Source organism: Phascolarctos cinereus, unplaced genomic scaffold, assembly GCF_003287225.1.
Source record: "Phascolarctos cinereus isolate Bilbo 61053 unplaced genomic scaffold, phaCin_HiC Scaffold_4;HRSCAF=312, whole genome shotgun sequence".
Taxonomy (NCBI): Eukaryota; Metazoa; Chordata; class Mammalia; order Diprotodontia; family Phascolarctidae; genus Phascolarctos; species Phascolarctos cinereus.
Genome location: NW_027555847.1, coordinates 713,156,124 through 713,168,401, shown reverse-complemented (window position 1 = coordinate 713,168,401; position 12,278 = coordinate 713,156,124). Strand labels below are relative to the sequence as shown.

General features: G+C 45.6%; 1 protein-coding gene across 7 annotated transcripts in view; it reads right to left on the bottom strand.

Moving 5' to 3' along the window:
• The window catches only part of GRK3 (G protein-coupled receptor kinase 3), a 180,258-nt gene that overhangs the window by 47,992 nt on the left and 119,988 nt on the right, over positions 1–12,278 (bottom strand). For all 7 annotated transcript variants that reach the window (XM_020996593.2, XM_020996594.2, XM_078154395.1 and 4 more), the window contains 3 exons: positions 10,301–10,379; positions 6,914–7,044; positions 5,000–5,094 (listed from right to left, as the gene is read on the bottom strand). In XM_020996593.2, coding sequence (XP_020852252.1) covers positions 5,000–5,094; positions 6,914–7,044; positions 10,301–10,379 — 305 coding nt within the window. The remainder of the gene's footprint in view (positions 1–4,999; positions 5,095–6,913; positions 7,045–10,300; positions 10,380–12,278) is intronic.

Here is a 12,278-nt window from a genome sequence, read left to right as displayed (position 1 = left end):
ACTTGACATCACAAAGACCTGAGTTTGAATCTTGCCTCTGACAGAGAGTTGCTGGGTGACCCTGGGTGAGTCACTTCTCTTCTGTCCCAGGCTCAGTTTCCTTATCTGTCCAATTAGAGGGTTAGGGTCCAGAATGCCTGATCAAGGAGGCCACTGCAAGTGAGGCCCGGCCACTGTAACTTGGTAGAGATGTGTCCAGGCTGTGCTGGGTCACTCAGCCCCGACCACATTTTCTTCAGCTCTGACAGATGATGATGATGATGACGATGATGCTCTCGTTCCCTTCTCCCCCACAGCTGACCGAGTGAGGCTTCAAGCAGGCACGGGTGCTGTAAAGCCCGATGTCTGTAACTGCCTGTGATCAAGCTCTGCATCCTGGTCTACAAGTGAGGGGTGCGGGGAGGGGGGGAGGGGGATTTTTTCCTTACCTTTTTTTAAAATTTAGGCCAGGGGAAGGGAACCTGCAGCCTCAAGGCCACATGCAGCCTCTAGGTCCTCAAGTGCAGCCCTCTGACTGAATCCAAACTTCACAGAACAAATCCCCTCAATAAAAGGATTTGTTCTGGAAAATTCGGACTCAGCCAAAAAGCTGCACCCAAGGACCTAGAAGGCCACATGTGGCCCTCGCTCAGGCAATAGGGCTGCCTAGAAGCCATGGGGCTGGAGGAGGCGAGCTCATCCCTCAGAGGCTCTAATTCTAACGTTCAAACAGGTGTCAGTATTTCCGGGAAAAGAAAACAAGCTCACACGGGCACTCTAATGACCTTGTTTTCTGGGCATACAGTTAATGAGAGATGCTGGTGGCTTACTTCCACCTGCCCCTACCAACTGGGGATCAGCTGCCCATGGGCTGCTCCTCTCTACCTCTGCTATCGTCACCTTGTTTCAGATTTAGTCCATGCTCTGAAAGGAATATTTGACAATGGTGGCCTGGACCAACGAATGAAAAGTCACTTATTTAGGACTTCAGATGGGCAAAGTACGGCAGAACACAACACGAAATGATGTGACCCAAGATGGAGCTTTGAAGCGAGGTCCTGCCATGACTAGTCGTTTTTAATCTGCTCGACTCCCAGGTTTCCTTTTTATTGTCAGGTGTCACTCCGAGAGCAGTTCTTGGTGTTACTGCCCTTCTCCAAGATATCGTCAGAGTTGGCCACAACTCATGAGGCAGGAGCTCTAGGCTGGGGAGCAGAGACACAGTCATGGGACTGGCCTTGCCCAAGGACGGCGTCCAAAGCCTCCTCTCTGTACCCTTGAAAGGTTTCAAAAAAGAGAAACTGACTCCAAGGCAGAGTCATAGCTTAGATTTAAGTCTTCATGGAGAACAAATAAGATGGCTTATTTTAGAATTTTTGTTCAACCATTTTTAAATCGCATCCACTTCTTCATGACCCCATTTGGAGTTTTCTTGGCAAATATAACAATGTAGTAGTTTGCCATTTCTTTCTTCCAGCTCATTTTACAGATTGGGAAACTGAGGCTAACAGGGTTAAGTGATCTGCCCAGGGTCATCCAGCTAAAGTCTAAGGCCAGACTTGAACTCAGGTCTTCCTGACTTCAGACCCGGCACTCTCCCCACTGTGCCCCCTATTTTAGAATAAGGGACTTCATTTGCTCAATATTTTCATTGCCTTGCATGTTATTTTTCAAGTAACTGAGTCACTGGAAATTGCCATTAAATCAAGTCAATCAACTGTTCCTATGTTAAAGGAGCTGTTAGGTTGGGTACAATTGCGTGCTCTTGGGATCAAGAGAGGAAAAGCGGCCACGCTTCTAGAATATTAACCTGCCTTTTAGAAGTCATGTGTATCAAGTCATGAGCAGACTGGTCACTTGAGCTGAATACATTATTTCACCTCTTAGAATCAATCACCTTGGCAGAATCATTAATTCTCTCTGGGCAGTAACGTGATCATAGCCACACCAAACTGGAGAAACTACATCAGAGAACTCTGGCTTCATAAAATACTGTAAAAATGCCGACGTGGCTATCACCCTAGTCTGAGTTCTGCAGAAAGTGAGGGTCCTCATTTATTCAGATTCGGTGAAAGCTTCCAGTCATTCTGATACGGGCACAGCTCCAGGTACGCCCATGAGAGGCCGCAGGCAGAGAACACCCACGTCCCAGCTCTGCCTCAAAGACATGAAGACTTGCTCTGGGCAGTCACTTAAATGCTCCACAGCCAAGGCACCATCGAGGCCTCTGTGGCCGGGTGATACTAACTGGAACTGCTAAGAGGAAGGTTCCTCACTCCCATGGAGAGGACAGACCCAGGAGCGTGCAATCCCCGGCCCCCTGACGCATATACGAAGTTAGATTTTGGAGAGTGACTTAGAGGCCCATTCAACGCATCACAGATGAGCATTCATTCAACTGCCGCGAGGTTAAAAGCATGAAGATGGTAAAAATGTGAAGAAATCTGGGAATGGGCCTGACCCTATGTCCTCCTGGCTCAGAGGCCAGACCTCCACCCACCATGCCATAGGCCTCTCCTAGACAGAAACAGACAGAAATCAGGAAGAAGAAAACAAACCAAGTAGAGAAAAACAGAGCTGGGAGCACCGAGATAGTGAGAATTCAAACGATTTGTTTACTTTAAAAGCCATGCTAAGTGCTACATTACAGCTACCTATTCATAAATATCGTAACCCAGATATTTAAAAAGGAAAGCAACCATGCAGATGATGTAGCAAACATCAGTCTCTCACACAGCTAAACATGGATGCAAGGCCTGGCATCTGGGGGAGGCTCTCTTGTGCAAAGTGCTCCACGGGCAGTATTGCATTTGACATTCACACCACGCCCATCAAGAAGGCACGTCAGCTCTTCTCTCCACTTTCTGAATGAGGACAATGAGGCTAAGTGAGGCTGGATGACTTGATGACCCACCTTCTATACCCCTGGCTACCACCCGCACCGCTCGCTACCACTGTAAGATTCCTAAAGCACAAACGTGACCGTGTCCCTGCCTGAAGCAGAAAGCCCCAAACACAAGCTGCTCTTGGTGGCCTTTTCACAGACTGTCCACCACACGGGATGCTCTCCTTGTTCATCCGCCCCCTGCCTCCCCCGCTCCTGCCAGCAGCCTTTCCCAGGCCCCCTGGATCATCCTGGACTTAGATGCTTTGCTCTAGGAGCCCCCAATTTATCCTGCCTCTGTCTTGTTTGGACGTAATTGCAGGCTGAATGAAAGGAAAAGACATTAAGGACCCAGGATGGGTGAAGCCCCCACTAGCCTCGGAGCCCCCTGAGAGGAGGCATTGTCTTCCGCCTTTCTCTGTGGCACGGGACCAGGCACACAGCAAGCACCTAGTAAGTGCAGCTTGACTGAGCAGCATGCAACGCCTTTCTCAGCCTGCCTCCAAACTCCCATCTTGCCCTATTAGGCATCTGCACTGCAGCCAGCCCGCCTTTTGCCTGCCCCCATGCAGCGTACCATCCACTTTGCCCACCGCTCACTCGAGGCCCAGGATGCTCCTGGTTCTCCCTTCCACCCCTCAGAATCCTCTCCTGATCCCTCAACGGCCAATGTCTCCTACTGAGATCGGGGCCTATTTTGTGCGTGCTCTGCATATACTTCTATGTGCATATGTTGTCGCCTCGGCAAAGGGTAAGCTCTTTGAGGGCAAGAATTGCTTCTCATCTGTATCCCTAGCGAGTGCCCTGATGCCTGGCACATAGATGGTGCTTAAAGATGCCTGAGGACCAGTGAACTAAACTGCCCAAGGTTGCACAGCTAGTCAATGTCCTAGTCAGAACCTGCACCCAAGCCTTGTGGACTCCAAGGCCATCACTCTGCCCAGGGTCCCACACTGTCTCATGAATGCCAACCCCCATAACTGACATTCATGCTGTACATCTCTCATCTCACTGAAGTCTCTCAAACACCCTGAAAAGGAGGTAATGTGGGCACACATACACACATATGCACACGTGATTTGTGACGCACGTGTAAATGTGCACATGTGCACACATACATATATGTATGCAGATTCCTGTGTGTTTACAGGGACTTCCCTGATCCCAGAGAAATCTAAATACGTCACAAATCACTCTACAAGCCTACTTTCCAGCACACAGAGTCCTCATAGTCAAACTTTAGTTTGAAAGAGGGAGCCAGCTCGCAGCAACATGGCACCATCCCCCTAGAGGCCAGAACAAACAGGTGCTCTACCATCAGACAAAACGGTGATGCCAGGCTGTGCACACACACACAGGACAGAGGTCTGAACAAAGCAAGCAGCTTCCCTTCTTTCCCAATTAAAAACAGCACATTGGCTTTAGGAAGGTAGAATTTGCCAAAGACTGAAATGGCCTGTGGATCAGGGCTCTCCATATTTATGCCCTTTAATTTTATTTTGGGAAAGTTCTCAGAAGAAAGAGAAAACACCACGGAGATCCAGTAAAATTCCATGCTAAGTCACGTATCTCCTCTGTGCAGCCAGATGCAGCAATGCTGGGTTGTGCTCCCCGTGCACGGTGATGCTGAACATGCTGAGGCGACAGAGAGCCTTGACTCTGAGCGTGGGCCCTCCCTTCACCAATGCACACTACCACCAAGCCAGGCACAAGCAATGACAGAGTCAGCGAGCCTCTGGGGAGCAGCCTTTCGGCGCCAGGCACTAGACTCGGGCACACGCGCTTTTCTGAACTAGTATGACTTAAAAAAACTTCCCTTGGTGGCCTGAGATCTGGGGAGGAGCTTAACTGAGCAGGGTCTGGGAAGGCAGGCCGGCACCCAGTCAGTCCATCCCCAGACTCATCTTCAAAGCCTTCTGAGTTTTAGTAAAACATATTTCTCTTAAATACAAAACAGAACCTATAATAATAATAATAATGATAATAACTCTACCTTGAGGTAGGGTTACACAGCATTTGAAAAATTATATAATGTCACAAGTAAAAAGTCGGTAAAAAAAGTAGGTATTTGAAATTCCATAGTAGAAAAGCACGATCCGTCATTAATGAGAGAGCAGATGAGTCTGTAATACTTACACACTAGCATGTGGTTTCTTTTTGGAAAAATCGCAGGCAAGCCCAAGATCTGATATCCTCACATGTCCATATTCATCCAAAAGGATATTGGCAGGCTAGATGTAAACACAGAAAGCAACACTTATACACCCTCGCCGGCCGGGGGCACCACGGCACTGTCAGACTTGGCAGCCCCCAGGCCTCCCTCAGAACTCAAAGCTCTCTAGAAAGGATTAAGGCAACAACCCCTCCTGCCCATCAGAAAGGAGCCCTCCTGCCTCAGCTCTCATACATGAAGAGAAATGCAGAGAGAGGGCCAACATTTAGGGGGTACGTCAAATTCTGCAAAGGGCTTCCTGTACATTCCGTGGGGCCTGAGCCCCACAAAACCAGGTGGGGAATGGAAAAGAGGCACGAATTTATTCCCATTTTCCGGATGAGGGGCTCAAGGAGGTCCAGTGACCTGTTTATGGTCACAAAGCTAATAGATACTGGAGGGAGGCTGCAAACGCAGTGAGGGCAGGCAGCCTATCTTACTGACGGTTCTATCTGCCTCAGTGGATCATAGGTGCTTCACCACAATCTACATGTCTGTTGAAATTAATTCAGAAGAAAAAGGGGCACCTGAGGGAAAGGTAGAGCCTCTTGAAAAAGCCAAGCCATCTGGCTCATCACTTAGGTTCCTCTGGCAGGCACAGAGTAATGGGTAGCAGCCAGAAGACCCAAAGTGCTCTGCCACTTACAAACTGTGACCTAGAAGAGATCACTGACCTGCTTTGAGCCTCAGTTTCCTCTTCTGTAAAATAAGGGGACTCGACTACATGATCTATAAGGTCCCTGCTAGTTCTAAATCATTCCATCATTTTTTTTATAGGGTTTCATCAGACTTGGGGAAAAAAAAGACTAGACAGAGAATGTTCAACTCTTGAGGGTCAATAAACATGCTCTTCTTCACCCATAATACAGGGAAGGACTCCTGAGAGGCATTTTACAAATGGCACCTTACAAATGTTAAAGAAACACAATTTCATGGCAAAGGACCCCAGAGTGTGCCCTTGTTCTAAACTAAGCCCAATATGCTGGGTTAGCAGCCATTTGTCCATCCATCTTCAGCTGAATCACTGGAACAAACAGTCAAGCAGAACGCAGACTACCTTCCTGGCGAAAAAGGAGCCCACAAACATCAAATTAGATCATAATTAATGAAGGAAAATCAACTATCTCTTTCCTCCATAAAGAATTACAGCTGGGCTGAGGAGCTGCCAGGGATCAGCTACTGTTTCACATGCCATAAGAATAATACTATATGATTATAAAAAATGGGGCATGAATAATTCTTAGTAGTTAGAACAAAATTTGAATACAAATTGATTAATTCACAGTCCTTCTAAAAAAATCTTCAAAATCAAAAAAGTAAAATATGTCTACTCAATACCGGTTAGGAATTTCAATGAGAAAAACGGACTCTTTGGAGTAAGAAGGGACTGCTCAGAGGTCTAGTATAAGCCCCTTCTTTGAGGGATGAGAAAATAGAGGTTCAGAAAGTAGCAATCCTTAGCCCAAAGTTATACACAGAGTGCAGAGTGCCCGGCAGCTGCAGCCTCCCAAGCAATGGCTCTGGCCGTGCAGCACACCTATGTGCTCCTCACTTAGCGTCCATTCTGCTTGGCAATGACACATTTGAACGAAGTGCATCTGCTGCCACTGGGAAGTTCTCTCTAGAACATCACCATCGACAAGCATGTCCAGGCTTGGTTACTGGCAAGGAGGACCCCCAAGGCCATCTCAGCCCTGGTGAGTCTGACTAGTGCTGCTGGGGCAGAGACGCTGGGGCATGGAGAAGACTCAGCATCAAACTCCAAACATCTTTTTCTGTCCTGTACGAAGCCACTTAAGCTGGCCAAGTAAATGAAATCAGTGTTTTTAAACGATTACCTTCAAATCTCTGTAAACCACAAAACGGTTGTGCATGTGCTCTAAGCCCAGGATGATTTCGGCAGCATAGAACTTCATTTCCTTTTCAGAAAACACCCCGTGCTGTGAGAGGTGATAGTGCAAATCTCCCCCTAAAATCAGAGGCAGAATTTCACTCAAAGGGCTTGGATTTAGAGGAAGTACAAACAGCCACCAGCCTGATTGGTCCTTGTCACCATAAGAAAACCCAACGCAGAGCCAATCTGTGACTTCTAAGTATGAGAAGCGTCCACTTCCAAAGAACATCCACCAATCAACCAGGAAGCATGCCTTGACTACATGCAGGCACCGTGCAGTGGGGATACAGAAACAAAAAGGAAACAGCCCCTGCCCTTTGGGAGCTCCACCTGGGGGAAGAGCGTGGACAGACGTGAGTCTAGATGAAACGTACACCAAATCAATACGAGGTCACTGGGAGGGCAGACACTAACTAGTCCATGGGCCCTCCTGGAGGAGGGGGCAGTTGAGCTGAGCTCTGAAAGAAGGCAGAGATTCTGAGACAGGGGACCAAAAAGTCCTCTCAGACCTGAGGGACGTCCCATACAAAAGCATGGAAATGGGAAGTGAAAACCCCACTGTAGACTGGAGGGGTCCATTCAGAGATGCAAAGAGAGGGTTAAAACAAGAAAATCATCCTTATCAAGGACACTGAGAAAAACTGAAGTCAGCCCTCATGTAAACTAAATAACAAACCAGATTTACCATTAGACTGATAGTGGAATAAATGCTATCATCATATGGCTGACTCAATTCTACTGCTTTGGTTATTTCAGTCTATTTATTTTAATAACTAAATCAGATTACATGGCAATCCAATTAATTGTTATGGTAGATGACAAAAATCAACTAATATTATCTCACATTATAGAGATATCAATCAGGTTTAAGAACAAGAAAGCCCATATATACAACAAAATCATAAATCTGATTGATTTATAGGAATTAACATGTGTTAATTTTGGTGACTTTATTCTACAAATTACTTTTCTTCCCCACTCTCTTTTCATAGCAAGGCATACATTTTTTATTTTGAAAAATCTAGTCACTTCTCCAACTGACTCATTAAAACAAATCCCAATTTCTTCCACTGGTTTCAGGCCCCACCTCCCTCTTCTCAATCCCTGGCGGGTGAAATCTCTAGCTGAAATTGAGCTCGTGGTCACGCAACACTCCACTGTCTGATCATCTCTGATGTCCACAGCTGACCGCGCTCCTTCTTTGCTTACAGCTCCCCTTTGTTCTATTTGACTTCTGCGCACTTACCAAACTGCCCTTGCCCTGTGGCGTGTGCTCCTTTTCCCTTCCCCCTCCTCCAAATTCAAAGCCTTGATGCAAGTTGTAGGGAGCTTTACATCTCTGTATCCCCAAGGCTTCACATATCTTATGCCCAAAGGATGTTTGGTGAATTGAATAGTCCAAAAATAAAAAACTATTAACATACACAGGCTGTTTGGGTTCACCATATTTTTTGCTGAGGTGGAAACGTTCTTTATGGGATATCCTTTCTTTCTAGGCTGTCTGATGAGTTGGATCAGTAAACCAAATGGTTTTTCGGTCATCTCTGTCTCATGGATTTCATTCCAAGTCATTCAATGACCATTCTCAGCCCCACTGATATGGGGAGTATGAGATGAGCAGGGGAAATCTTAACTGACAAGAGAAAACACTCTAGGAAGTGGGTTTTCAATAATTTCTCATATTAGCTGGGTTTTTCTGGTTATTTATCTTTTGAGCCGAATGCCAAGGACAAAATCTAATTGATGTTTTCACTTAAGTGGATTCATATTCATCTGTGTTTTATCAGGTATAATTTTATAAAAATTATTTCCAAATGTTCACTTATTGGGATGGGGAAAGGAGTGCAGAGAAAATTTTAAAATGCGTTATTTTATCTAAAATTCAGAGTATTAAGGCAGTACGGAATAGTGGAGAGCGTACTGGACTTGGAATCAGGAATACCTGGGTTCAAATGTCACCTCAGATACTTACTAGCTGTGTGACCTTGGGCAAGTCGCTTAACCTGTTTGTCTCAGTTTCCCCATTTGTAAAATAAGCTGGTTGGACTTAATGACTGCTAAGTTCCCTGCCAGCTATGAAGCTATGGTCCTTCTAGCTATAATCCTATGAGTCAGAATTCTGTGGTTGTTGCTGTTCTGAATATTGCCTTTCTCCTGGTACTCTTCGAACCTATCCCATTATTCCTCAGTTTCCCGTTTTGGCACACGTCACACCCCCAAGCATATTAGCTCCCATGGCTATTAACTGTCATGTCCATGCAGGTGACTCTTAGATGTAAATCCAGCCCTGGCCTCTCCCTTGGGCTTCAGTCCCATGTCACTATTTGCCTAGTGGACATCACAGACTGGACATCCCATAGACACCTCACACTCCTCACGTCCAAAACTGAACACATTTTCTTTCCCCCTCAAAACCTTCCCTTTCCAAACTCCCCTCTTACTTCCCAGGGCACCACCATCCTTCCAGGCTCCCAGGTTGGTAACCTGACCCCTGACTTCTCACCCCAACTTGGAAGAGTTGCCAAACCATGCTGTTTCTACCTTCACAGCACCTCTCATATCTGACTCCTCCTTTCCACTCACAATTACCGCCTTAGTTCAGTCCTCCACCACCTCTCAACTGTTTTATTTCAACAGCCTCCTAGCTGGTCTCCCTGCCTGAAGTTTTTCCCTATGCCAGCCCATTCTCCACACAGCTGCCAAAGGAATTTTTCCTGAAGTACAGATCTGACCACATCACTTCCCAATTCAATCAGCCCCAGTGGCTTCCTGTTGCCTCTAGAATCAAATACAAAGTCTTCAATCTGGCTCTTAAAGACATGTACAATCTGGCTCCGACTTCTTGACAATGGCAGTGGGTACTACTTCCCTTTCCACACCCATCTTCTTTCTGCTCCTCAGACACAATTCTCCATTTCCCACCGCTGTGCCTTTGTACCTGGTCATCCCCAAGTCTGGAGCGCTCTCGCTCCTTCCCTCTGCCTCAGAGAGTCCCTCTCTTCCTTCCAGAAGCGGCCCAAGCTCCACCTTCTATATGAAGCCTTTGCTGCTAGTGCCCGCCCTCCCAAATCACCTTGTATTTAAAGCGTCCTACATATTGGTATTGATTCACTTCACACCGGCACTGTCTGTTTTTATATGTCCCGCTCTCCTCCGTGAAGAACATAAGCTCCTCTTGGGCAGGGAGCGTCTGACTTTTTGTACTTGTATCCCCAGTGCCAAGCACAATAATGAAGGCACCCTGCTGCACCCAAAGAGCCCAAAGTACACAAGAAGTTCCAGGTCCCAGATCCCAGGGCCCTGCCACACCCACCCCTCCAGCCTTGCTTACCATTCATCAAGTCGAGGATGAAGCACAGCTTGTCAGGGGTATGGAAGGCATAGGTCATACACACAATGAAAGGGCAATCCTAAAGGGTTCAAAATAAGCCAGAGGATTAGCAAGAGGAAAGCAAAAGAAAGCCAGAAGAACAAACTTGTGGAAGAAAATACCTAAATGCCTCTTGTGCTACCACTCTTCATCCGGCATAAAGGATTTTTACATGCCATAATCCCAGGAGCTCATGAGAGCTTTCCTCCTGTTCTGGTGTAGGGCGCCGAGGGCCCGAGATCTGCCTCAGGACACACAGCCAAGAACAATCAGAGGCAGGACTAGAACCCAAGTCTTCTGCCTGCAAAGCTGTTGTTCCCGCTTTTGCCTGACTGCCCCCATTATACATGATTTATGCCCTACCAAGGGAGCACGAAGAACTATGAGTGGAAACTTTGAAAAGCTCTAGCTTTTCTCTTAAAGTTTGAAAAACAGAGGCAAATCCACTCTATACCTTCCAAAAAAAATATACACACACACAACTAAAACTCTATAGAAAAAAAATTTCACATCGATTTAAGCCCGTCACCTGAGCCCAGCCAATATTCTCTGGAGGGTCTACCTAACAGGTGTAGACCATCTCCCGGCTGGTCTTGTTTTGTTGGTGGTGTTTCTTTTTTTAATACATTATGGGCACCAGTGCCAAAAGGCTGGGCATTGCCAATTTCTCTTTGCCGTTCCAGTTACTGGAATGACTATCCACTATTTTTTAGTATCTCCTAATATTAAGGCTTAGAATTACTACACAGGGGACGATACCATTGGCATCGCTCTTATTTTGAAATACTAAGGGTAATGATAGAATTAAAACATCATTTGATAAGTGGATCACATGAGTTGTAAACCAGGGCCCAGGCACATATGTCAAGATGAGGCACTGAAGGGGAAAATATCAATTACCAAAAAATTGATTAGGAATATTTTAGTCTTGGATGCTTAAAAATAAAAGCATTCACAAATCACGGGATTGAGAGCTGAAGAGGAGCTTAGAGCTCAGCTAGTCCAATACTTCCATTTAACAGAAAGGAACACTGACTGAGGTCTAGAGAGAGGAAGTGACATTCACAGTCACACAAGTAAAACATCGCAGAGTCAAGATTTGAACATGGTCTGCCATCTCCCAATCTGCAAGCTGAATGCCAAAAGTGGGCTGAATGACAGCTCATTCAGAAACAGAGACATACATTTTGGGTGTAACGAATCCCCCCACTGCTACTATGAATGCTACATCTGCTGTGTATTCAAATGTAACTAGGTTCCACTGAATCATTTACATCATAAGATTAGAAGGATGCTACTTTAATTTTACAAGATGTTAATATTAAAGATATTAAAAACAGTAAGTTGATGCGGCACTAATTATTTAAGTGGAAAAGTTAAATGAACATAAGAAAACAAAGACATGATATAAAGCACTCCTGGTGCTCTTCCTACCAAAATCCTATTATATTTTTTTACATAGATTTACGCCTGTTCCAATTGTCTAGTTCCATAGAATGTGAGCTCCTTAAGAGAGAATATTTCATTTTGTCTTTATAAATCCAGTGCCTAGAATAGCACTTGGCACCAACTAGGTGCTAAATAAATGCTTTTGGATTGGTTCATTAAACAAACATATTTGGGCTTAGAAGAATTCAAGTACTCGCTCTTTTTTTTTTAAGTAGGAGGATAAAAATTTGTCAGTTTCAAAGATAAGTGTCTATACCTTGGAAGAGGAGAAAGAGGAGACAATTGTATTTGGGCAGAATAGCACAGTTCTCTAACCCTTTTCACATTCTCTTATCTCGGTTGTTGTGTGTGGGGTAAGCATCACTACTCCCATCTAATAGATGAGGCACCTCTAGCCTCACCTTTAAGACTAAATGATAAACTGTATTCACAGACACATGAAAAAATGCTCCAAATCACTCCTAATAAGAGAAATGGAGAACACAACCAC